The 27,956-nt window shown below is 41.1% G+C and overlaps 1 protein-coding gene across 1 annotated transcript; it reads right to left on the bottom strand.

Moving 5' to 3' along the window:
* Positions 1 to 17,728: 17,728 nt before the first annotated feature.
* Positions 17,729 to 25,281, bottom strand: LOC129658374 (ribonuclease H-like). Its single transcript, XM_055589390.1, has 2 exons — positions 25,272 to 25,281; positions 17,729 to 18,246 (listed from the first exon to the last, which is right to left on the bottom strand). Exons 1-2 carry the CDS (start codon positions 25,279 to 25,281, stop codon positions 17,729 to 17,731), a joined length of 528 nt encoding a protein of 175 aa, XP_055445365.1.
* Positions 25,282 to 27,956: the final 2,675 nt, after the last annotated feature.

Genomic DNA, 27,956 nt, shown 5'->3' with positions numbered 1-27,956 from the left:
CTCAGGTTCATTGGCCTGTCATGCAGAAAGCAGAGCAAGCTTGGACTTGGTAACAAATTGGCTTCTTCTCTACATAATTCAATGACTTTTTTCAATAAAGATTTTTTTAACTGATATTCACAGGAGATGAGGTCCTATGAGAATAAAAACAAAGTGTCACTATATTTTATTTGAAGAGTTAAATATGAAAACCCTACTCACTGGCTGTAGGTGATAATATTCTCTTTGAATTATTGAAGGTAAACATTAAGAGAATTCACAGAGCTGATGCTGAGCAGGATGCCTGGGCACAAAGCCTTTCTGTACACCTCATTTCTTTGATTATAGTAAACAGCCTTCACTCAGCATCCATGACCTTCCCTGAGTTCCAGTGGGCAGGTTCAAGCAGTTGTTAATTTGGGATGACAGAGGATGCAAGACCAAGGAAAAACAGTCAAGAGCAGCCTTGGGGCATGATCCGATTTCCTCATCAAAGGATATACACAGCAATATCTTTGAGCTATTTTGCAGATACTGAAACCCCTTCCAGGTGGGAGAAGTTAACGAGGGTATTCTGCCCACAAGCATGTAGACCCCAGACCAGTTGGACCAGAGGGCTGATGATGCTGACTCCTACTTACCTCATCATCAACCCTTTAGAAGAATGTCCACAAGTTGATTATGCCCTTTTTGAACAATTACTTTAAAACTTCCCACTATCTTCTCCAAGTTGGCACACCTGGTTTTGAGGGCATTAGCCCGCTGTGGCCCCCATTGCCTGGCAAAGTAATAAAATTATCCTTTTTTACTTCACCTATAACTCTGTCTCTGAGACTTGATTCAGTACTGGTGTACAGAGAAGCTGAGCTTTCAGCATCAGAGCTAAAAAACATTTCAAGAAACACTCTGTTCTTGCCACTCATTTTCTGTCTGATGGAGAATGAAATAAAATTTCTTTCTTTTTTTTAAAACTAAAGCTTAAAAAGTTCTTCATCCCCAAATTGTAACAGACATTTGTCTGTTTTATTATTATTATTACTAATTTATTTATTTTTTGACTGTGCTGGGTCTTTGCTGCTTTGTGAGGGCTTTCTTTAGCTGCAGAAAGCGGGGCTTTCTCTTCATTGTGGTGCATGGGCTTCTCATTGTAGTTGTTTCTCTTGTTGTGGAGCACTGGCTCTGGGCACTCAGGCTCAGTAATTGTGGCACATGGGCTTTGTTGCTCCACAGCGTGTGGAATCTTCCCAGACCAGGGCTTGAACCCGTGTCCCCTGCTTTGGTGTGCAGATTCCTATACTCTCTTACTTGTGCAATAGTCAACAGCATTATGTCTAATCAATGTACATATCCTAATTTAAAAATTATACTATTGGGAGAATGGTGCTTATAGACTTGCTCCAAGGCAGAGTTGCCACAAACCTTCAATTTATAAAAAGCACAGTATCTTAGAAATACAATAAAACATATACATGTGTATATATATAAAGTATATTTATATGTCTATGATCATTTTTACCCTTAATTATATACATGAGTACATGTACATACTCACTTATATGTATATATATATGTATAACATATATATGTATTATATATATGTATAACACATAAGTTATATATGCATGTATATGTATATATTCATTTATACACTCAGTATATACACTCATATGTATGAGTCTGCAATTACATTGCCACAATATAATTATATATTTTCAGGCTTCTATAATATCATCTTGGGCTTCCCAGGTAGCTCAATGGTAAAGAATCTGTCTGGCAATGCAGGGGATGTGGATTTGATCCCTGGGTCAGGAAGATCCCCTGGAGAAGGAAATGGCAACCCACTCCAGTATTCTTGCCTGGGAAATCCCAGGGACAGAAGCGCCTGGCAAGCTTCAGTCCATGGGTTTGCAAAAGAGTTGGTCATGATTTAGTGACTAAACAACAATAAAACCATCTTAGCCACTGTACCGTTGTCTTTAGCTTTCAGAAGTTAACATATATCTTGGTGTAGATTTCCTTTTTTGGAAATTCTCTCAGTTTCTTTCATCTGTAGATGTATATCTTTTCTCAATTTGTGAAGTTTTCAGCCACTATCATTTCTTTGAATTTTTCATCCATTCCCCCCACCCACCCCACCCCCATTCTTTCTCTTCTTTCGAGAATCCAGCGATTAGATCTTTTGTTACTTTCCCACAAGTCCACAAGGCTCTAATTTTTATTTGTCCCAGGAAACTTTATAATTGTACATAAGAGCAATTTTTGGTGATAGCTGCTTTAAAATCTTTGTCAGATAATTCCAGTATCTGTTTCATCTCAGAATTGGCTGTTGAATGTCTTTTCTCATCCAATTTGTGATTTTTCCTGATTCTTAGTATGATGGATGATTTTCTATTGTATCCTAGGCATTTTGGATATTGTTAGGAGACTCTGAACCCTATTTAATCATATTTTAGTAGGCAATTAAGATGTAGCTCTTGGCTTATTTTCATGGTCTGTGGTTCCAAGAACAATTTAATTTTTTCTAGCTCTTGAAGTGCTGTTATGTTCTCCTAAGTTCACTTGGGGCCACCTTACCCTTCTCTGGTCCTGGTATTACCAGGTGGGTGGAGGAGGCACAAGCAGAACCTCAGGAAGGAGAGCAGTCCCTGGGCTGCCCAACATTGGCAGGATCCTTGATTCCATTTGTTTGACTTAGTATGAATAGAATGCTAGATTTCTAATTAAAAAAATAGATATGCAACAAGCAACAAAGGTTTACTGTATAGCACAGGGAACTGCAGTTAATATCTTATAATAACGCATAATGAAAAATAATCTGAGAAATAATGTATGTGTATATGTATAACTGAATCACCTTACTAAGTACCTGAAACACTGTAAGTAGACTATACTTCAATAAAATATATACATCAAGAAAAAAAAGTAACTGAAAGTGGAAGTTTAGAATTTCAGTTTATACAGTATCCTCAACAAAGAACAACAACAATAAAAAATAACAGGGCTTCCCTGGTGGTCCAGTGGGTAAGAATTCAGCTTTCAATGCAAAGGACACTGGTTAGATCCTGGTCCGGGAAGATACCACATGCCATGGGGCAACTGAGCCCATGTGCCACAACTAATGAGCCCACATTCTGGAGCCTGCAAGCCACAACTATTGAAGCCCAAGTGCCTAGAGGTTGTGATCTGCAGCAAGAGACACCACTGCAATGAAAAGCCCTTGCACCACAAATAGAGAGTAACCTCCACTCACAGCAACTAGATAGAGAAAGCTGGCTCACAGCAACCAAGACCCAGTACTGCCAAAATAAATAAATAAATAGTACTTAAATAATAAGAAATTTAAGGGGAAATGACAGGACAAAGGAAAGCTGTTCAGGTTTCCAAGGGCTACAGACTGGGAAGCTAAATATATGGGCGGGAACTAATGGAGCAAAGGTTGTTTGGGGATTCCTCTGTTGCCATCTCTGGGCTGCTTAGAGTCTGTCTTTAAGAAGAGGAAAATTTAAATTTTGCGTTTAGTCAGACAAGGGGAAATGTTTTCTGCCTTTCTTGATTCTTAGTTCCCTTCATCTTGAAAAACAAAATTCAGCTGAGTAAATCTGAAGCTCCAGTTGGTTGTATTAAGCAGTTCATGAACTGGGCAACATGCCGTGCAGCAACTAGAAACATACAAAATTGGAGGCTTTGATAGGCAGAAGGGTGGGGTGGGGAGCTATTAGCAAGGAAGAGAATATTATTTTTGCCCGAGATGTCTTCTTTTGGTGGGATGCAGACTGCTTCTTCTTCTCCCTCCAAGATGGAGAGGGCCACGTGACAGTTGACCTTGCTGGGACCGTCAAGACAATTTCATACTGGTTGATTAAGACGCCATTTCTAATGAAGGTCAAAACCGCAATTAGGTCAGGCCCTAAATGTAGGTTTGGTATCATTGGCTTTAGCACAAGTGATGCCATTTTGGACCTGTGGTTTTTCTTTCACAACTTCAAACAATATTTATGACAATGAGGCATATGTTGGGGTGACATTCTGGTTTCTTTCAGGTGGAAAATGTTGGGAAACACCAGGACTGGATTGCCTTATGCAGGAAGTGGGGGCTGGGAAAGTGGGGGCTGGGAAATGCCAGGCATCCTCTGTCCTGTCTCCCCTGACAGCCCATCTGCTGCCAGTGAGTTTGGAGTCACGGGCGGGGCTCTCTGTTAGGTGTCTGCTGGGCTTCCCTTCCTGGTCCTTGGGCCAGAGGCAGCTTTTCTCAGGATTTCATTTTGGTCTGTCCTGCTTTCCCACATCCAGTTTAAGATACTAGGGAGAAAAAAAGTTGAACCCAGGGAACTCATGGCTTGTTGTTCCTCAATTCCTGAGGTCCTTAGCCAGTTTGCCTTCTCTTTTCCATCAGAGTCCTATTATGGTTGTTTATTTTTATGGTTGTATTTAGAGGAGATGAGAAGAGCTTCCCCTGTAGCTCAGCAGTCAAGAACCCAGCTGCAAAGTGGGAGGTGGGGAAGACTTGGGTTTGATTCCTAGGCTGGGAAGATCCCCTGGAGGAGGGCATGGCAACTCACTCCAGTATTCTTGCCTGAAGAATCTTGGACAGAGGAGCCTGGTGGGCTAGGATTCATAGGGTCACAAAGAGTCAGAAACAACCGAAGTGACTGAGAACAGATGCACACATAGAGGAGAGGGGCAGAGAAATGTGTGTAGAGGAAAAAAATCTGCCATCCAGGTTAATTTAGACTGGTTATTTTTAAGGTCCCAGGGACTTAGGAAGAACCTTTGACTTTCCCCTTAACTGCCTAACAGAATGTAGACAGGATGTGTTGCAGGAAGGGAGCATCACCATACTCAAAAAGCATGAGCTAAGTGTGGAGACAGGAAGGATCCTAGCAAAGTTCCTCTGTTTCTGAAAGGCCCAGGAAACATTTGTTGATCCAACCTTTGCTTTTCCATTTCTCTATGAACTGCCTTCCTCCCCTTGGGAAGTCCCAAACTACTACCTCCAACAACCTCTTTTGTCTTCAGTTAAAGGTGGTATTTATGTGAAGGTTTCAACTATTTTGGTAAGTTACTCAGTTTTCCTGGGTCTCTCCCATGTATGTATGTTGTTTTCTCCTGTTAATCTGTCTCACAGCAATTTAACTTTTAGACCAGTCCAGAAAAGGGAAAATTTTCCTTCCTGACATATGGAGGCAAAAATAAGCCTCTGGGAATTACTCCAAATAGTCAACATGTAAAATTAGGTGCATGACAAAGCTAACGGAGGTGATGGAATCCCAGTTGAACTCTTTCAAATCCTAAAAGATGATGCCCTGAAAGTGCTGCACTCAATATGCCAGCAAATTTGGAACACTCAGCAGTGGCCACAGGATTGGAAAATGTCGGTTTTCATTCCAATCCCAAAGAAAGGCAATGCCAAAGAAAGCTGAAACTACCCCACAATTTCACTCATCTCACACACTAGTAAAGTAATGCTCAAAATTCTCCAAGCCAGGCTTCAACAATACGTGAACCGTGAACTTCCAGATGTTCAAGCTGGTTTTAGAAAAGCCAGAGGAACCAGAGATCAAATTGCCAACATCTGCTGGATCATCGAAAAAGCAAGAAAGTTCCAGAAAAATGTCTACTTCTGCTTTATTGACTATGCCAAAGCCTTTGACTGTGTGAACCACAACAAACTCTGGAAAATTCTTCAAGAGATGGGAATATCAGACCCCCTGACCTGCCTCCTGAGAAATCTGTATGCAGGTCAGGAAGCAACAGTTAGAACTGGACATGGAACAACAGACTGGTTCCAAATAGGAAAAGGAGGCCGTCAAGGCTGTATATTGTCACTCTGCTTATTTAACTTTATATGCAGAGTACATAATGAGAAATGCTGGGCTGGAAGAAGCACAAGCTGGAATCAAGATTGCCAGGAGAAATATCAATAACCTCAGATATGCAGATGATGCCACCCTTACGGCAAAAAGTGAAGAAGAACTAAAGAGCCTCTTGATGAAAGTGAAAGAGGAGAGTGAAAAATTTGGCTTAAAACTCAACATTCAGAAAACTAAGATCATGGCATCCAGTCCCATCACTTCATGGAAAATAGATGTGGAAACAGTGGCTGACTTTATTTTTTTGGGCTCCAAAATCACTGCAGATGGTGACTGCAGCAATGAAGTTAAAAGATGCTTATTCCTTGGAAGAAAAGCTATGATCAACCTAGACAGCATATTAAAAAGCAGAGACAGTACTTTGCCAACAAATGTCCATCTAGTCAAAGCTATGGGTTTTCCAGTAGTCATGTATGGATGTGAGAGTTGGACTATAAAGAAAGCTTAGCTCGAAGAATTGATGCTTTCAAAATGGGGTGTTGGAGAAGACTCTTGAGAGTCCCTTGGACTGCAAGGAGATCCAACTAGTTCATCCTAAAGGAGATCAGTCCTGAGTATTCATTGGAAGGACTGACGTTGAAGCCGAAACTCCAATACTTTGGCCACGTGATGCGAAGAGCTGACTCATTGGAAAAGACCCTGATGCTGGGAAAGATTGAGGGCAGGAGGAGAAGGGGATGGCAGAGGATGAGATGGTTGGATGGCATCACCGACTCAATGGGGATGAGTTTGAGTAAATTCCAGGAGTTGGAGATGGACAGGGAGGCCTGGAGGGCTGCAGTCCATGGGGTCGCAAAGAGTTGGACATGACTGACAGAACTGAACTGAGATAGTTCTCATTAATAACTAGCCAAAGCTACGAATAATTAAAAAAACAATTTTTGATCAATTATGCAGAAAAGATCAAATTGTTTTCCTCTTCTCTTTATAAAAATATTATAAAATATGAAGAGGCAATTGATATGTATATAGCCATGTATTTTGAGGATATGCTGCTGTCTGGAAAATCTGGGACTGAGAAGTCATTTTAATTTTGAATCTAGCAAGTCCTGAATGTTTAATATTTCCTCTCAGTTTTCTTAAAAACTGGAGAGTTCCCTTTTAAGCTGCCCTCTTTCTACCTGTCATAGGCAGGCACTGACAGCTTCCTCCAGGCGCTCAGCTCTCACGTAATAGTCTACTCAAGGTCCTTCAAGGAGATCAAACCAGTCAATCCCAAAGGCAATCAACCCTGAATATTCATTGGAAGGACTGATGCTAAAACTGAAGCTCCAAAACTTTGGCCACCTAATTCAAAGAGCCGACTCATTGAAAAAGACCCTGTTGCTGGTTGGATGATTGGATGGCATCAGTGGCTCAATGGACATGAGTTTGGGCAAACTCAGGGAAATGGTGACGGACAAGGAAGCCTAGCATGCTGCAGTCCATGGGGTCGCAAAGAGTTAGACATAACTTAGCAACTGAAGAACAACAACAAGGTCTTTCTACCTTCCTCCTGCTGCCCAGTCTTTAATTCAATGCGGTGTGTTTTGGGGTTTTGTTACAGGAGCACTTAACTTTTAGGTAAAAAGTTTGCTCTGTTTATCCAATGCTGTGTAACAACTGAGAACTGCAGACTGCAAAAGCAACTCCATGCCTACTCCCTCCCCACTCCACTCCCACCTCCAGACTCAGAGATCTGACCAAACTCTACCTGGCTTCCAGCAGCGTAAAGCCATGTCTTTGGAACAACTCTACACGCCTTAAGTTCCAGCTTTGAAAAGCTCAAGGCTGCCAGAAGAATAGGTTTTTTCTTTCAGTCAAAACCTTCTTCATTTTTCTTAAATCGTTTGTTTTAGAAAACTTGCACTTTGCAATTTTAAGTCCTTTCTCTGTTCCTTTGAGATGTACATGTCTCTTCTACAATCCAGGACTGTCTTTCTGGAGGACTTCCTCTGCAGTGTAATAATCCAGAAGGTTAGGGTCTTAGCAGACAGGGATGGTCTAATCACATTCCTTAAAATCTTTAGCATGCCTCCTTTAGCACACCACATGTTTTGGGGGCTGGGGCGCAGGGCTGAAGAATCCTGGAGGGCTTGCTGGTTGGGTCTGGCTGGAGTCTCTCATGAAATGCTGACAGACAGTGGCTAAAACTGGAACAGCTCGGGGCTAGAGCAGCTGGATGAGATGTTTGGATGGCATCATCAACTCAATGGACATGACTTTGAGCAAATTCCAGGAGATAGTGAAGGACAGGGAAGCCTGGTGTGCTGCAGTCCATGGGGTTGCAGAGAAGCAGACATAAATGAGCGACTGAACAACAAAGAGCAGCTGGGGGCTGGGGCTAGCTGGGCAACTCACTTACTTTCTGTGGTCTCTGTGTCTGGCTGAATGAGCTCTCTGCATGGGCTGATCTGGGCCTCAGGACAGCTGGTTGACTTACATGCCAGCTGCAGACATTCAAGGGCTAGTAAGTATTCCAGTGAGCAGAGGCAGAAGCTACCATGCTTTTTCTGATCTAGTCTTGAAATTCAGCATCTATTCCAGGCATTCTAAATGTTAATAGAATGTTACAAATGTTCCATGGGAGTCAAATCGCCTGGGGTAAGGGGGAGGAAAAGTTAAAAAGCAGACCCCATTTCATGAAAAGAGGGTCAAAGTCACATTGCAGATAAAGCCAAGGAATGGGGCCATTTTGGGGAAAAACAGTTTTCCACAATTATCTACATTTAAAGCATTCAGATTGAATATGCTATAGTCTTCTATGTCCAAAAATAGAAAAATAATTTTGTCCCTTTATTTTCTATTGGAACTTTAGATTTTCTTCTGGATTTATGAGAGTTTGCAAAATTGTAGACATTCATACAAGGCCTCTCAACTAGGAGAAATAGGCCTTATAAACACTGTTAGAAATCTGTGCTTTGGAGACTTTTCTTACCCGATTCATGCTCTGGGCAACTGTGACTGCCAAACCACCTTCATTATTAGTGCTGGCATTCAAACCCAGGGACTTCAATCTCTTATGATTTTTTTTTTTTTTTTGGTTGCCATTTAAAAACAAAACTTCCCTGGTGGCTCAGACGGTAAAGTGTCTGTCTACAATGCGGGAGACCTGGGTTCTATCCCTGGATCGGGAAGATCCACTGGAGAAGGAAATGGCAATCCACTCCAGTACTATTGCCTGGAAAATCCCATGGACAGAGGAGCCTGGTAGGCTACACAGTCCATGGGGTCGCAAAGAGTCGGACACAACTGAGGGACTTCACTTCACTTTCACTTTAAAAACAAAACAATAAAAATTGGTAGTGAGATATAAAAATTAATAACACTGATCTTTCTATCCTTGAAAGTAATTACATGCTCACTGAACAAAATGGAAAAATAAAGATAAATAAAAATGGAGAAAATAAAACCAGCCATGTGGAGTTTGAACTTCAAAAAAAACCTCTAATCTCAACAATCGCTGATAGGGGCAGGGTTTTGGGGTTTTGTTTGATTTTCTCCTGTTAAGCTATCTAGGGAAATACAATAATAAGCAAAAAGTGCTTTTTTTTGCCCCCTGATGATTTTTATTTATTATTATTATTTTTGGCCACACTGCTGCATGTGGGAGTTCCCTGATCAGGGATCTATCCCATGTACCTTGTAGTATCTACCGCATGTACCAAGGATTCTTAACCCTTGGACCACCAGGGAAGTCCTCCAAAGATTTTCAAAATTCATACTTACTCCTGTCTTTAATTATTCAGAAAGTGCCAACAAAAGCAGATAAAGATAGTCATCTCCACACAGATAAAACCCCAGGTCCAAGTCTGAGCAATTTTGGGAGACTCCTAAGCAGATGAACATACCTGGAAGAGTGTACTCATGGATCTTGAGGGAAAAGTAGCTGTGAAGCCAGTTCATTTTACAGGGATCAGGATGATGAGATGCTTAAACAGCTTCCTGCTTAGTTGGATGTGATCTACATATGACGGGCTTCCCAGGTGGCGCTAGTGATAAAGCATCGGCCTGCCAGTGTAGGAGGACCCAAGAGACATGGGTGGATCCCAGGGTTAGGAAGATCCCTTGTAGTAGGAAATGACACCCCAGTCCAATATGCTTGTCTGGAAAATTCCATGGGCAGAGGAGCCTGGCAGGCTACAGTCCATAGGACCACAAAGACTTGGACATGACTGAGCACACTACATATGATATGATGGACAGAAGCCTAGACTCTGAGGTGCAGCTGTTGGATCCTCACGTGGGATGGAGGTCTGAGCCTTCCCTATCTCCATCTGTCTGTGTCATACTCTGTGCTCCCTATATCAGAGTGTTAACTTGGCACTACAGTTAGTTTCCTCCTCCTGGACTTCTTCAATCTGGAGTCAGTACAGTTCAGTTCAGTTCAGTGGCTCAGTCATGTGAAACTCTTTGCGACCCCATGAACTGCAGCACACCAGGACTCCCTGTCCATCACCAACTCCCAGAGTCCACCCAAACCCATGTCCATTGAGTCGGTGATGCATCCAACCATCTCATCCTCTGTCATCCCCTTCTCCTCCTGTCCTCAATCTTTCCCAGCATCAGAGTCTTTTCCAATGAGTCAGCCCTTCACATCAAGTGGCCAAAGTATTGCAGTTTCAGCCTCAGCATCAGTCCTTCCAACGGACACCCAGGACTGATCTCCTTTGGGATGGACTGGTTGGATCTCCTTGCAGTCCAAGGGACTCTCAAGAGTCTTCTTCAACACCACAGTTCAAAAGCATCAATTCTTTGGTGCTCAGCTTTCTTTATAGTCCAACTCTCACATCCATACATAACTACTGGAAAAACCATAGCCTTGACTAGACGGACATTTGTTGACAAAGTATTGTCTCTGCTTTTTAATATGCCATTTAGATTGGTCATAACTTTCCTTCCAAGGAGGAAGCGTCTTTTAATTTCATGGCTGCAAAAAACATCTGCAGTGCTTTTGGAACCCACAAAAATAAAGTCTGACACTGTTTCCACTGTTTCCCCATCTATTTGCCATGAAATGATGGGACCAGATGCCATGATCTTAGTTTTCTGAATGTTGAGCTTTAAGCCAACTTTTTTACTCTCCTCTTTCAATTTCATCAAGAGGTTCTTTAGTTCTTCTTCTCTTTCTGCCATAGGGTGGTGTCATCTGCATATCTGAGGTTATTGATATTTCTCCCAGCAATCTTGATTCCAGCTTGTGCTTCCTCCAGCCCAGTGTTTCTCATGATGTACTCTGCATAGAAGTTAAATAAGCAGGGTGACAATATACAGCCTTGACGTACTCCTTTTCCTATTTGGAACCAGTCTGTTGGTCCATGTCCAGTTCTAACTGTTGCTTCCTGACCTGCATACAGGTTTCTCAAGAGGCAGGTCAGGTGGTCTGATATTCCCATCTCTTGAAGAATTTTCCAGAGTTTGTTGTGATCCACACAGTCAAAGGCTTTGGCATAGTCAATAAAGCAGAAGCTGATATTTTTCTGGAACTCTCTTGCTTTTTTGATGATCCAGCGAATGTTGGCAATTTGATCTCTGGTTCCTCTGCCTTTTCTAAAACCAACTTGAACATCTGGAAGTTCATGGTTCGAGTATTGCTGAAACCTGGCTTGGAGAATTTTAAGCATTACTTTACTAGCATGTGAGATGAGTGCAATTGTGCGCTAGTTTGAACATTCTTTGGCATTACCTTTCTTTGGGATTGGAATGAAAACTGACATTTTCCAGTCCTGTGGCCACTGCTGAGTGTTCCAGATTAGCTGGCATATTGAGTGCAGCACTTTCACAGCATCATCTTCCAGGATTTGAAATAGCTCAACTGGAATTCCATCACCTGCACCAGCTTTGTTTGTAGTGATGCTTCCTAAGGCTCACTTGACTTCACATTCCAGGATGTCTGGCTCTAGGTGAGTGATCACACCATCGTGATTATCTGGGTCATGAAGATCTTTTTCGTACATTTCTTCTGTGTATTCTTGTCACCTTTTCTTAATATCTTCTGCTTCTATTAGGTTCCTACCATTTCTGTCCTTTATCAAGCCCATCTTTGCATGAAATGTTCCCTTGGTATCTCTAATTTTCTTGAAGAGATCTCTAGTCTTTCCCATTCTATTGTTTTCCTCTATTTATTTGCACTGTTCACTGAAGAAGGCTTTCTTATCCCTCCTTGCTATTCTTTGGAACTGTGCTTTCAAATGGGTATATCTTTCCTTTTCTCCTTTGCTTTTCACTTCCCTTCTTTTCACCGCTATTTGTAAGGCCTCCTCAGAAAGCCATTTTGCTTTTTTTGCATTTCTTTTTCTTGGGGAAGGTCCTGATTCTTGTCTCCTGTACAATGTCACGAACCTCCATCCATAGATCATCAGGCACTCTGTCTATCAGATCTAGTCCCTTAAATCTATTTCTCACTTTCACTGTATAATCATAAAGGATTTGATTTAGGTCATACCTGAGTGGTCTAGTGGTTTTGCCCACTTTCTTCAATTTAAGCCTGAATTTGGCAATAAGGAGTTCATGATCTGAGCCACAGTCAGCTCCTGGTCTTGTTTTTGTTGACTGTATAGAGCTTCTCCATCTTTGGCTGCAAGGAATATAATCAATCTGATTTCAGTGTCGAGCATCTGGTGATGTCCATGTGTAGAGTCTTCTCTTGTGTTGTTGGAAGAGGGTGTTTGCTATGACCAGTGCATTCTCTTGGCAGAACTATATTAGCCTTTGCCCTGCTTCATTCCGTACTCCAAGGCCAAATTTGCCTGTTACTCCAGGTGTTTCTTGACTTCCTACTTTTGCATTCCAGTCCCCTGTAATGAAAAGGACATCTTTTTTGGGTGTTAGTTCTAGAAGGTCTTGTAGGTCTTCATAGAACCATTCAACTTCAGCTTCTTCAGCATTACTAGTCAGGGTATAGACTTGGATTGCTGTGATATTGAATGGCTTGCCTTGGAAATGAACAGAGACCATTCTGTCGTTTTTGAGATTGCATCCAAAGTACTGCATTTTGGACTCTTTTGTTGACCATGATGGCTACTTCATTTCTTCTAAGGGATTCCTGCCCACAGTAGTAGATAAAATGGTCATCTGCATTAAATTCACCCATTCCAGTCCATCTTAGTTCTCTGATTCCTAGAATGTCGATGTTCACTCTTGCCATTTCTGTTTGATCACTTCCAATTTGCCTTGATTCATGAACCTGACACTCCAGGTTCCTATGCAATATTGCTCTTTACAGCATCAAACCTTGCTTCTTTTATCAGTCCCATCCACAACTGGGTGTTGTTTTTGCTTTGGCTCCATCCCTTCATTCTTTCTGGAGTTATTTCTCCACTGATCTCCAGTAGCATATTGGGCACCTACCGACCTGGCAAGTTCATCTCTCGGTGTTCTATCTTTTTGCCTTTTCCTACTATTCATGGGGTTCTCAAGGCAAGAATACTGAAGTGGTTTGCCATTCCCTTCTCCAGTGGACCACATTGTGTCAGACCTCTCCACCATGACCTGTCCATCTGACTGGTTCTAGAGTCAGTTCAGTTCAGTTGCTCAGTCGTGTCCAACTCTTTGTGACCACATGGACTGCAGCACGCCAGGCTTCCCTGTTCATCACTATCTCCTGGAGCTTACTCAAAATCTTGTCCATGAGTCAGTGATGCCATCCAACCATCTCAGCCTCTGTCGTCCCCTTCTCCTCCTACTTTCAATCTTTCCCAGCATCAGGGTCTTTTCCAAGGAGTCAGATCTTTTCTTCAGGTGGCCTAAGTATTGGAGTTTCAGCTTCAGCATCAGTCCTTCCAATGAACATTCAGGACTGATTTCTGTTAGTATTGTAAAGTGAAGTGAAAGTGAAGTCATTCAGTTGTGTCCGATTCTTTGAGACCTGATGGACTGTAGCCTACCAGGCTCCTCTGTCCATAGTATTTTCCAGGCAATAGTCCTGGAGTGGATTGCCATCTCCCTCTCCAGTATTGCAAACTCAGACTTAAATTATTTGGAAGGCATATTTTTTTCTCATCATTTTAGTATAGTCTGTTACAGAGCTAAATTTGTATTATATATAATCTCTATATTTTGACTGTCACAATATATCAGTAACATTTTTACATATAACAACCTATATAAACAGTCTTTGTACATTGGTATTTCTGACCCAGAGATGCAGTCATTGAAGAATATTGGAGGTAGGAAATTTGGTGCCTAAATATTTTTCTATTACAATATTCCTAACTCCAGCTACAAATAGAAACATGTCAACATTTGGTTCCATATTTTTCCACTCATTTTTTTTCTCTGCAATTTTCTTTTTAACATAATTGAGATTATATTGAGTATACTATTTTGTAGCCTGCCCTTTTCTACGTCTTATATATACATATACACTTTGACAATAATTTCAGTGGCTTAATAATAATCTGTTATGATATATTTCAATTTATTTCACTAATAAACTATTATCAGACACTTTTGATTACCTCCAGTTTTCACTATTATCAAAAATAATGAGATGAACTTATTTGAAAAGGAACATTTTTGCACAGTCATGATAATTTCTTAGAATAATGTTGCATTTGGGGATCAAAGAGAAATATTTAAGGCCTTTAATTTGTATAGCTAAATGGCCATCCAACTTGGTTTCATCATTTGCCCTCCCCCATTGATATCTCCACGTGTCAATGGTGCCACATATTACAGGTAAAAAAACTTTCTTTTAATTTGATGCAAAAAAATAATCACTGAAAATAAAATCCAGTTCTTGTAAAGTTATATAGTCTTGCATGTTCTATATCACGCATGGTCCAAGTTCTGCCTGTCTCTGTTTATCTCTTCTATTTCATCTTATACTCTTTGCTACCCTACTCACTGTTGTTCCAGCTACACTGACTTCTTTTATGTTTTTGTTTCTGCTTTTTAGTTTATTTGGATTTTGGCTGCACCACAAGGCATGTAGGATTGGAGTTCCCTCACCAAGTATCAAACCTGCACCTTTGCAGTGGAAGTTTGAAGTCTAAACGTTTGGACCTCCAGGGAAGTTCCTCCATTGACATCTTTTAATTTTCCAAGGGACCACCTCTTTCCTGCATCATGGTGCTCCTTGCTCCCTCTATGTTGAATACTCACATCCCTTCTTTGAAATCTCAGTTTCACCTTCCTCTGGTGTTTTCAAGTTTGATGAGGAAGATGACTAGGATGAGGGTAGTATGACTAAGTTAATCATCTATTATTGCAGGAAATAAATGTTACAATTAAAAATAAAGTTAGAAATTTGGCTCTTCTCTGCTCCACATGGGCTTCATCTTCCAAAAATCTAGTCCACATGGGCTTCTTCACATCATGTACCTGGGATTCCAAAGAGTTGCAGGAAGGGCAAGCTCGAATGCAGTGTTTGCTTGGATCACAATCACAATGGCCTATTGCCCAAAACAAATGGCAAGGTCAAGCCTAGGTTCAAAGGATGGAGAAATAGACTCTACTTTTTGATGGGAGGAAGCTCAAAGTCATTACCAAGAGAGTAAAAACAGATCTAGTAACCTTTGGCTATTTTGTAAAGCATTGTGCAAATATTGCCATTTTGTAAACAATCTGCCTAGCTATTTTCCTCCTTTTCCTTTTCCTTCTTTTCTCGTCTCCCTTGCCCTCCTTCTTTCTTTTGTTTCTGGGTGTTTGTTTTTAAAACTAAGAGCTAGAAGTTTATCTTATTTGCTGTAACATAAAACAGTCAGAAATGGCCTGTCAATACTCTGCTGGCAAGAGTCATGGGGAAAGTTTCTTCTAACTTCCTTAAAACAAAGCATCAGAAGTTCTTTAGGAGATTGAAAAGGTTATTCGTAAATTTAGAGAGTCCCTTCTGTCAACTCAGTCTGTTTAGTGGTTTAAAATTAAATTTAGAGTAACAATGAAGTTTTAAGTGGTCATTCTCTGTGACGATCTCAGATACCCACTTAAATTAGGAGAGTGAGAAAAAAATAGCCATTAAACAATGCTGATCTTTAGCTAGAAAATATAAGACTTTCAGTAAACTTGTTCTGAAGTCATTGTTCAACATTATTTCCAGTAAGTTATGTTTGTGGATAAGTGGATTTTTTTAAAGTTTCCATTTTGACTTATTTAGCTATTTATTTTTTTCCTTCCTTCTTTCTTTCTTTTTTCTTTTGGCACATGGGATCCCAGTTTCTTGACCAGGGATAAAACCTCATCCTCTGCATTGGAAGCTTGGCTTCCTAACCCCTGGACCTTCAGGGAAGTCCTAGCTATTTCTAAAGTAGCATTTCTCAAAATGTATTCAGAATAATGCTAAATATAAAGCATTTATGCTGCTTGCAATAAAAATCAGTAAATTATGGAAAGGCTATATAGGACACTCCTCATTTTAAGATTCACAAATCTTCTCTAATCTTCCATATTAAAGTTTTAAGAAGTCCTGATATACCTTTTAACTGCTTCGCTTAAGTGTTTCCTAAACTTATTTGACCATGGATATCTTTTTCTTCAAGTCACACTCAACAATATTCTTCTGAATACAATTTAAGAATTAATTCTGTAGAAGAATGGCCCTTGGACAAGCAGTATACCTTCTAAAATTATTAAGAATAGAGACTAAGTAATGTCATTACTTATCTAAGGGTTGAGATCTCCAGAAATATTAGTCATCAGAGCTTAGAACACCTATAAATAAAGAAAAAGATCATAATAAATAGTGCACTGCTTGGCAGGAAGTGTTTATTCAATAAGATATACCAAATTCTTTCCCAAGGAACCAAATAAGGATGAAAAGAAACCAGGTCTTACAGATGAATCATGGAAAATTTTAAAAAGAGTCCCCTGAATTAAGAAAGATAAACATGTCTGATTCTTGCTTTCTTCAAACAATAGTTTTTCTCCATGCTGTTGGAAAATAAAAGGATGAGAGATTTAGAATGAGTGAATTGATATTCTAAAAATATAGATCCATAAAGGCATAAAGGCAGATATTATTATGGCTCATGAGGATGAGATCTTTTTGTTTAGAAACCCATCCTGTCATGTTTCCCGAAGGGGAATTTCAAACTGGAAAAATGTTACTCTACTGATCAAGTGATCATATGCTACTTGGGTAATATCAACATAATTAAATGGTTAAACAGTCAGCAGTTTCTACAATCTTCTTTGGGAATGAAATTGTGAGGGGAAGATGGGATGGCTATGGAACAACCTAAGTCCTCCAAAGTGGTTTTGTCTGAAAGAGAAGGTGAGAACAGGCCTGGATAGCAGATAGTAGATAGGATGTTGATATACGAAAAGAAAAAAGGAATAGTTTATATACAATTAGGAGAAATGTAAATATTTATTTTTTAACGCTGTATCAATGTTCCTTTGCCTAACACATATGGGTCAAATCTATCTGCCAGTCTTCTCCAGCATATTTTCCTATACATTGTAAACCTGGAGGAACTGATTAGTTGTTATGGGGATTATTTTCTTGACATATCTCACATCCCTTAACAATTTGAACTACAGTTTTTATCAATCCCTTTCCTTTAAAGAGACTTTTAGCAAGTTGGTAAGTATTTTCAATTCCCAGACAGAATGTTTGATGTAATGTTTTAAGAACCTTCCATTGGCCATTGGAGAGTAATATAAGCTTTTGATCTTCTGTTTGAAGCCAACCTGATGGGAGTAAAATATCTCCTTGAGAAAGGGAATGTTGAAGTTCCTCAGGAGAATAGTGGGGTTTTATGTCAATGGGAACCCACTCCAGTGTTCTTGCCTGGAGAATCCCAGGGATGGGGGAGCCTGGTGGGCTGCCATCTGTGGGGTTGCACAGAGTTGGACACGACTGAAGCGACTTAGCAGCAGCAGCATGTCAGTGGGAATTCTGTCCCAGAGGCGGGGAGCCTGAGAATTGAAAGTCTATGCTTCCATTTATGCTTGTTGGTCTATCGTCCTATTTCCCTCTGCTGTTTTCCAGAATCATCCTTCTGATGACCTTGACAACGTATTACTGCCACCTCTTTGGATAACCTTGCATCTAGGAGGCACAGAATTTCTGGATAGTATTTGATGGGACTGCCATCTGAAGTTTTAAAGGTCCTCTTTTTCCAAATGGCAGCATAAGCATGAAGAAATAGGTAAGCATATTTGGAGTCAGTATATATGTTTACTCTTTTATTAGTCCCCAGTTCTAAAGCTGTGATTAAAGCAATTAATTCAGCCAATTGAGCACTAGTCCCAGGAGGTAGGGAGCAATTTTCTAAGGTTCCAAATAAAGTTATCACGTCATAGCCTACTTTACGTTCTCCTTTCTCTATAAAGGAACTGCCATCGGTAAACATACTTACATCTGGATTTTCTAACGGCGTGTCTTTGAAGTCCTCCCTTGCTGAGTAACTTAAAGCTAGGACTTGAGGACAGTCATGCTCTGATTTTTTATCTAATGACTCAGGAAGGAATGTAGCTGGGTTTAAAGTTGAGCAAGTTTTTAGCTGAGTTATAGGTCCTTCTAAGAGCAGGGATTGGTATCTGAGAAGCTGATTGTCTGATAACCACAATCCTCCCTTAGAGTTTAAAATTCCAGAGATATCATGTGAAGTAAAGACCACCAGATCTCAGTCTATAATTAATTTAGTAGTTTCAGGAATGAATAGAGCTACTGAGGCCACTATTTGCAGACAATGAGGCCATCCTTGAGCTACAGAATCGAGTTCTTTCCTCAAATAAGCAATAGGTTGTGAGTTTCTTTTGGGTTGTGTTAGGACTCCCAGTGCTATTCCTGATCTAATTGTTATAAAAATGTTAAATTGGTTTCCTGTAGGCAGGTTGAGAGCAGGCCTGAAAAAAGCCTGTTGTAAAGGCTTAAATGCATGTATTTCTCCAGGTTCCCATTGTAATACCTTTTGTCCTAATTGTTTAGTCTCTTGTAATAACTTATGTAGAGGTTGAGCTAGCTCTCCATATCCAGGAATGCAAATTCAGCAGTAGTCAGTTATACCAAGGAAACCATGGAGTTGTCTAATAGCACTAGGGAGAGGATGTTATAAAATGGGCTTTATTCTTTCCGTCCCTAAGGCTTGAGTTCCATGTGAAAATTTGAGTCCTTAACATTTAACTTCCTGCTACATATCTGAGCTTTAGGTTTTGATATTTTGTAACTACACTGGGCTACATAATAAGAAAACCACAGGTAGCTTGGTCACATTGTTCCTTTGAGTCACCGCAAAGGAGTATGCCATCTACATTTTGGATACTTTTTATAAGCTCTGGTGCCTAGAAGGCAGTTAGGTCTTTAGCCAAAGCCTGCCCAAACAAGTGAGGAGTATCTCTAAATCCTTGAGGCAACATTGTCCAAGTTAATTGGGTAGCAGAATCAGATGGATCCTCAAAAGCAAACAAAAATTGTGAACTTCGGGCTAGATGAATACAAAAGAAGGCATCCTTTAAGTCTAGCACAGTAAACCAGGCTGCCATTTCTGGGATCTGGGAAAGTAAGGTATAGGGCTTAGGCACACAGGATGTAATGGAATTACAGCTTCATTAATGAGACAAAGGTCTTGTACTATGCTCCATTCTCCATTTTGTTTTTGTACTCCTAGAACAGATGTGTTACAAGGGCTGTTGCATTCAATTAAGAAAAAGCCTTGTTCTTTAAGATTTTTAATTAGGGGAATGAATCCCTGTCATGCCTCCAGTTTTAGGGGATATTGTTTTTGATGGGGAAATTGATTAGGATCTGTGTTGACTGAGCAGAGACTGCTCTTCCTATCTTTCCTCCAATTGCCCAAAGCTCAGGGTTAATATCTGTTTCTGTTAGGGGTAGACATAAGTTTTTTGTGGGTTTCATTTCATATGGCTTGAAGCTTGCATATTAGATAGTATATCTCTTCTCAGGTTGGGAGTTGGGCTTTCTGGTATTATCAGGAAGGCATGGGAAAAGAGAATGGACTCTCAGTTATGACTCAATGATTGTGAAAATAATTTTGTAATCGACTTCCCAGAAATGCCACATATAGTGGGTGATTTAGTTTAGGGAGGTCCTGAATTAGAAAGGGGGTCTGAAAAAGTGGCTCTTATATCAAGAGGAAAGTTAACAGCACAGTCTCCTACGATCAGAATAACCTGAAGCTTCGTGCTGTGATGAGGACGGGAGTCAAAGTGGGAAGCCCTGGACTCCATCAGTCTTGATTTTGGGTCTGAGGAACTGATTTCAGAGATCTACGTCTCTGAGGGCAATTCCTCTTCCAACGATCACCTCAACAAAGGGGGCATGACTTAGGTGGCAGTATCTTAGCCTGGGGGCATTTTCTATCCTTGCCACAGAGGAAACAGGCTCCAGGCTTTAGCTTTTTGTCCTCCTGTTTTGGGAGCTCTAAAGTTAACTCCCTGTAGCGACATAATGAGAGTTTCAGCCTTTTTCTTATCTCTCCTCTCTTTCTCCTTACATTCCTCCTGATCTCTCTTATAGAACACAGGTGTGGCAGTCTTTAGGAGGCTCTCTAGATCTTGTTTGGAAATTTTTGTAACTTCATCTTAATGAATGGGGCTGATTGAGTAATAAGTTTATCCTTGAGAATAATTTGGCCCTACATAGATTTCGGGTCCATTGGAGTATGTTTCTTCAATGTCTCCCTGAGCCTTTTCCAGAAAAGTTGAAGGACTTTCCTTTTCTTCCTGATTTATTTTGGGAAACTAAGTAGTTTAAAGGCTTAGTTTGTGTCTTCTTCAAAATTTCCATTGTTGTTCAGTGGCTCAGTCGTGTCCAACTCTTTGCAAACCCATGGACTGCGGCACACCAGGCCTCCTTGTCCTTCACTATCTCCCAGAATTTGCTCAAACTCATGTCCACCAAATCGGTGATGCCATTCAACCATCTTGTCCTCTGTCGTCCCCTTCTTTTCCTGCCTTCCATCTTTCCCAGGATCAGGGCCTTTTCCAATGAGTCAGTTCTTTGCTTCAGGTGGCCGAAGTATTGGATTTTCAGCTTTAGCATCAGTCTTTCCAATGAATATTCAGGACTTATTTCCTTTAGGATTGACTGGTTTGATCTCCTTGCAGTCCAAGGGACTCTCAAGAGTCTTCTCCAACACCACAGCTCAAAAGCATCAATTATTTGGCACTCAGCCTTCTTTATGGTCCAACTCTCACATCCATACATGAAAACCATAATTTTGACTATACAGACCATTGTCAGCAAAGTAATGTCTCTACTTTTCAACATGCTGTTTAGGCTTGTTCTAGCTTTTCTTCCAAGGAGCAAGTGCAAACACAATGTTTAATTTGACATCTTTATGTCTTCTTTTGATCCTCGTATTCTCAGTTTTCTTAGGCATTAAGTCACTATCCCGAGACCATTTCTCATGACCCTGGGCCATTTTACAATGGACCAGATATACAGGCTAAAAATTAATGATCACCAGTTGCGTTTCCCTCAGGCATATGGAGCAAAAGTTAATTACTACCCTTTCCTGGCTCTGAATGCTGATAATTTATCACACCAAGGACACATTCCTCTGAGAGCCAGGAAATCAGGACAAAGGGTATAATTTCAGGTTAGTGGAGTGGGATGTTTATTGAAACAGGGCAAAGTCTCAGAGTTCCTACACTAACTGCCTAACAATTTCTAACTCACTACCCCATAATTGGACTCATTTCATATGCTACCAAGGCAATGGTCAAAATCCTCAAAACTAGGCTTCAACAGTGTGTGAACAGAGAACTTCCAGATGAACAAGCTAGATTTAGAAAATGTAGAGGAACCAGAGACCAAGTTACCAACATCTGCTGGATCATAGACAAAGCAAGAGAGTTCCAGAAAATATCTACTTCTGCTTCATTAACTATGCTAAAGACATTGACTGTGTGGATCACAGCAAACTGTGGAAAATTCTTCAAGAGATGGGAATACCAGACCACCTTACCTGCCTCCTGAGAAATCTGCATGAAGGTCAAGAAGCAACAGTTAGAACTGGACTTGGAACAATGGACTGGTTCCAAATTGAGAAAGGAGTACGTCAAGGCTGTATATTGTCACTCTGCTTATTTAACTTATATGCAGAGTACATCATGTAAAATGCTGGGCTGAAAGAAGCACAGGCTGGAATCAAGATTGCCGGGAGAAATATCAGTGACCTCAGATATGCAGATGAAACCACCCTTATGGCAGAAAGTGAAGAGGAACTAAAGAAACTCTTGATGAAAGTGAAAGAGGAGAGTTAAAAAAGCTGGCTTAAAACTCAACATTCAAAAAACGAAGATCATGGCATCTGGTCCCATCACTTCATAGCAAATAGATGGGGGAAAACGGAAACAGTAGCAGCCTTTATTTTCTTGGGCTCCAAAATCACTGCAGATGGTGACTGCAGCCATGAAATTAAAAGACATTTGCTCCTTGGAAGGAAACCTGTGACAAACCTAGATAGAGTATTAAACAGCAAAGACATTACTTTGCTGACAAAGGTCCGTATAGTCAAAGCTATTGTTTTTCCAGTAGTCATGTGTGAATGTGAGAGTTGGACCATACGGAAGGCTGAACTGAAGAATTGATGCTTTCTAACCATGGTGTTGATGAAGAGTCTTGAGAGTCCCTTGGACTACAGGGAGATCAAACCAATCAATCCTAATTGAAATCAACCCTGAGTATTCATTGGAAGAGCTGATGTTGAAGCTAAAGCTCCAATACTTTGGCCACCTAATGTGAAGAGCTACCTCATTGGAGAAGACCCTGATGCTGGGAAAGATTGAAGGCAGGGAAAGAAGGGGATAACAGAGGACAAGATATTTGGATGGCATCACTGACTCAATGGATATGAGTTTGAGCAAATTCTGGGAGATGGTGACGGATAGGGAGGCCTGGTGTGCTGCAGTCCATGGGTTTGCAGAGTCAGATATGACTGACTGAACAATAGCAAATTTCTTCATGATGACATCAGATCCTCCTGACTAGCAAAAAACTTCTGTAAAATGGTTGCTTAATTGTATTGAACTCCCCCTTCACCAAAACCTTATATACTGACCTTCTCCCACTGCCTCTTTGGAACAGTCTCTCAGAGCTATCTGAAGTGTTACCTCCTGGGCTGCAGTCCTCGTTTCGCTCCAAATAAAACTTAACTTGCAACTCTCAACTTGTGTATCTTTTTTAGTCAAAAAAGCCACCCACCCAGCCTCTTCATTGAGGTATACTGAAGCAAAGATGGATGATATCTAGTCAACTCATTGGAAAAGACCCTGATACTGGGTAAGATTGAGGGCAGGAGGAGAAGCGAGTGACAGAGGATGAGATGTTAGGATGGCATCATCAACTCAAAGGACATGAGTTTGGGCAAACTCTGGGAGATAGTGAAGGACAGGGAATCCTGGCATGCTGCAGTCCATGGGGTCACAAAGAGCATGAGCGACCAAGCAACAGAGAGGGAGAGGCAGTGAGGAAGTAAAGTAAAAAGGGTCTTAAGTCTTGCAAACCATCTTTGGGAAGGGTCAGCATTTGGAAGGGGTGTGTGAATCTCTTCTATCCAGACGTAGGCATGGTCAGATTTTGTTTGAGCTGAACAAAAGTACTTCAGTTTATAGTCAGGCAGAGGGGCAGGATCCTCTGAGGCAGGCTATTATGTGTGATTATAATAACAAAAGCCGCAAAAACAAGTCAAAGAAAGTTTCCAGCATGGAGTCAGAATTGGCTTCTTCTCTGCAACAGCTGGCCATTCCAGGATATATCTGCATGATAATGGCCTTTTTACTTTACTTCCTCAACTTCTGTCCCTCTCTGTTCTATAAAAGAACCTGGCATCCAGACCTAGAGGGAGATGATTATTTCGAGACATTAGCCTGCCATCTACTCAGTGAGCTGGCTTTCTGAATAAAGTTGTATTCCTCGCCTCAACAGCTCATCTCTCAGTTAACTGGCCTGTCATAGGGGGAGCAGAATGTGCTTGGACTCAGCAACAGGATTTCTGAGACTGGATCATAAGAAGCCTTGCATCTTCCAAGTGGGCATCTTGGGATGATTGCTCTGAGGTAAGCCAGCTACCACAAAAGTCTATCCTACATATAACCACTGTGCTGTGTGATCACCCAAGGCAGTCATGTGGCAATGCTGTGTGAAGAGAGGTATTTCTATACCTCTACTGTTTCCAACCCAGCCCAGTCACCAGACAGGCATGAAGAAGCCATGCTTGCCATTCAACTCTATCAGGCTCAACATGGAGAAAAACTGAGGAGCCACCTGACAGTCAAAACTGGAGGCCCAGAAATATGACCCCACCCCAATTCTCCCTGGGCATTTTAGCCATCTAAAGTCCCAGTCATTATGCAACAGAAGTGAGATATTCCCACTTGCTCTGGGCAAATTCCTGATCTAAAAAATCATAAGCATAAAGATTAAAAAAGAAAAGATTGTTAATTTACACCTCTAAGTTTTGGAGTGGTTTACTTGTGTCTTAGTCCATTCAGACTGTTCTCACAAAATGCCAAAGGATGGGTGGATGGGTGGATTTATGAAAATTAGAAATTTCTTTCTCACAATTTTGAAAGCTTGGAAGTTCAAGATCAGGGCACTAACACCTTTGGTGTCTGGTAAGAGCCAACTGCCTGGCATTTTCCCCTGTAACCTTACATAGTAGAAAGGGGCAAGAGACCTCTATTAGGCCTCTTTTACAAAGGAACTAATCTTGAGGCAGGCGATAGACAAGCCATCCAAGGGTAAGCAGCTGGAGTTCATTTCCTGTGGACAGACACTCCAAAATATGGATAGCAGGACAATCGGAGGAGGAGGCTGGGCCCTGCCCAGATGAAAGAGAAGAGACCACATATTTCTCATTCTTGTAGTTAAGGATGACAAGAAAACTCCTTCTTGACTAGAAAGCTCATTGGAGGTCAAAAGAGGAGTGATGTCAAAGCTCTTTGCTGGAATTCATGTTGGCTGAGAGACACGCACGCACATGGGGGGATCCTGAGATATACCAAATACAGACTCAAAATCAGGCCAATCAAAATAATTGGCTAAAGGAAACCCAGAGGAAATGCCCCAATATAAGTGATTTAAACTACCACGAGGGTGTGAATTTCTCTCTCTGAGTCCACTTGTGTGTCTATCCATAAATACTGTACTCTTTTTCCTCCTAATAAACCCTTGTTTAATTATTTTCTGCCTTTGTGGGCATTCTTTTCTGCGAAACAGTGTCAGGGACTTGTCACTGACCACTGATCTAGTGGCTAGGATTCAGCTCTCTCACTGCCACGACCTGACCTCAATCTCTGGTTGGGAACCAAAAGCCTGCTTAAAGCCTCTGCGGGCCTAAGTCCACCTGAGATCAATCCCACTCATGAGGGCACTAAGTGTGCATGATTTAAGCACTCCCCTAAAGCTCCCACTACCTAATACCATCATCTTGGGGGTAGAACTTCAACATGTGAATTTTAGGGGGACACAAACGTTCACTGTACAGCAGCTACACGGCAAAAGATGACTGGTCAGGGAGAACGTTCTCTTACCTCCACTCATGCTGTCTGATGTTAGCAGGCTAGGAGCTGGCTCTCTGCGTTCTCATTGCTCTTCAGAGGTTTTAAGGGAAACAGCTGTCCTCTGACCTCTGGCATGGGTCCCTGGGCTGGGGGCCGAGAGAAACTGGTTACAGAAGATATGAGTGGCACACATCCGGTTTTATTCAAAATTGTTCAACTAGAAAATTACCCTCCAAAACAAGGAGAACCAGAAACACAAATTCTAGAGAGTAAAAAACAAGTCATGAAGAAATGGGAAGTAGAATGTCACCAGACTTTTCAACAATATTGGGGTAAGCTTGAAGGTAATAGAACAATGCCTATAAAATGCTGAGTGAAAATAGTTCTCAACTTAGAATTTCCTTCACTTGGGTGGGGGCCTTAGTTCCTGCAGAAGAACTCAAAGATATTGTTCTGTATATCCCTTGAGGAAGAACCAGGAGCCTACTTTAATCCCTGCACTATAGTTTCCTGATTGTTCCCCCTTTGTTTATGCATTCCCTTACTTCCCCAATTAGCAACTTTTTGAATCTGTTCCTTGCAACTAAGGGAGGTCTAAGAGGCTTAAGACTCAAATGGGTCTTAGGAAGCATCACAAGGAACAAAGCTAGTAGTGGGTGAAGGCATTTCAGCTGAGCTATTTCTGTTAAAGTGTTGCATTCAATACGCCAGCACATTTGGAAAACTCAGCAGTGGCCACAGTTTTCATTCCAGTCCCAAAGAAAGGCAATACCAATGAATGTTTAAACTACCACACAATTGCACTCATCTCACAAACTAGCAAAGTAATGCTCAAAATTCTCCAAGCCAGGCTTCAACAGTACATGAACTGAGAATGTACAGAAGTTCAGGCTGGTTTTAGAAAAGGCAGAGGAACCAGAGATCAAATTGCCAATATCCATTAAATCATAGAAAAAAGCAAGAGAATTCCAGAAGGACATCTACTTCTGCTTCACTGACTATGCTAAAGCCTTTGACTGTATGGATCACAACAAACTGTGGAAAATTCTTTGAGAGATGGGAATACCAGACCATCTTACCTTGCTCCTGAGAAATCTGTATGCAGGTCAAGAAGCAACAGTTAGAACCAGACTTGGAACAACGGACTGGTTCCAAATAGGGAAAGGAGTACATCAAGGCTGTATATTGTCACCTTGCTTATTTATATATGCAGAGTACATCATGTGAAATGCTGGGCTGGATGAAGCACAAGCTGGAATCAAGATTGCTGGGAGAAATATCAATAACCTCAGATATGCAGATGAAACCACCCTTATGGCAGAAAGTGAAGAAGAGGAACTAAAGAGCCTCTTGGTGAAAGTGAAAGAGGAGAGTGAGAAAGCTGACTTAAAACTCAACATTCAACAAACAAAGATCATGGCATCCTGTCCCATCACTTCATGGCAAATAGATGGGGAAAAAATGGAAACAGTGACAGACTTTTTTTCTTGGGCTCCAAAATCACTGCAGATGGTGACTGCAGCCATGAAATTAAAAGACACTTGCTCCTTGGAAAAAAAGTTATGACCAACCTAGATAGCATATTAAAAAGCAGAGACATTACTTTGCCAACAAAGGTCAGTCTAGTCAAGGCTATGGTTTTTCCAGTAGTCATGTATGGATGTGAGAGTTGGACTATAAAGAAAGCTGAGCGCCAAAGAATGGATGCTTTAGAACTGTGATGTTGGAGAAGACTCTTGAGAGTCTCTTGGACTGCAAGGAGAGCAAATCAGTCAATCCTAAAGGAAGTCAATCCTGAACATTCATTTGAAGGACTGATGCTGAAGCTGAAGCTTCAATACTTTGGCCACCTGATGAGAAGAACTGACTCATTGGAAAAGACTCTGATGCTGGGAAAGATTGAGGGCAGGAAGAGAAGGGGATGACAGAGGATGAGATGGTTGGATGGCATCACTGACTCAGTAGACGTGAGCTTGAGCAATCTCCAGGAGTTGGTGATATACAGGGAAGCCTGGCATGCTGCAGTCTATGGGTTCGCAAGGAGTGAACGGAACTGAAGAGGCTCAAGTCTTTATCCTGCAAATAAGAGACAGGGACAGGGAAAGGCTTTTGGACCCTGGAGGGCCCTGGAGGGTCCTGCTCAGTTTCACTATCGGTCAAGTACAAAAGCAGAATAAAAAATTTCAAAATAGAAAAATCAGAAAAAAATTGTGATGCAAATTTTTTCAAGAAAGTACTGAAAGAGACTCTATAAAAACAAAGAAAAAGATAGGGTGCAAAAAATAAGAGATTCAAAGGAGAAGAGGTAAAGGAAAGTCTTAAGATGTTAGCTGTGCGGCTTCTAAGAGAAACAGTCTAGATCTAATTTACAGTTCAGTTCAGCTCAGTTGTCACTCCGTTGTGTCCGACTCTTTGCGAGCCCATGGACTGCAGCATTCCAGGCCTCTCTGTCCATCGCCAACTCCCAGAGTTTACTCAAACTCATGTCCATTGAGTCGGTGATGCCATCCGACCATCCCATCCTCTGATGTCCCCTTCTCCTCCTCCAGTTCAGGTTAAAAAAAAAAACATGTCTGTATTGGGAAGGGAGGTGGTTTAACCACATTAAAAAATGTATTGGAGGTATCTTACAGAACTATTGGAAACTATAGAAAGAATTAGTCAGTCACTCAAAGAGAATTAGCAAATTCACTTCAGATAAAAGAAAAAAATTAT

This window comes from Bubalus kerabau, chromosome 8, assembly GCF_029407905.1.
Source record: "Bubalus kerabau isolate K-KA32 ecotype Philippines breed swamp buffalo chromosome 8, PCC_UOA_SB_1v2, whole genome shotgun sequence".
Classification (NCBI taxonomy): Eukaryota; Metazoa; Chordata; class Mammalia; order Artiodactyla; family Bovidae; genus Bubalus; species Bubalus kerabau.
Note: the sequence above shows the minus strand (reverse complement) of the source record. Positions and strands in the feature narration are given on the sequence as shown.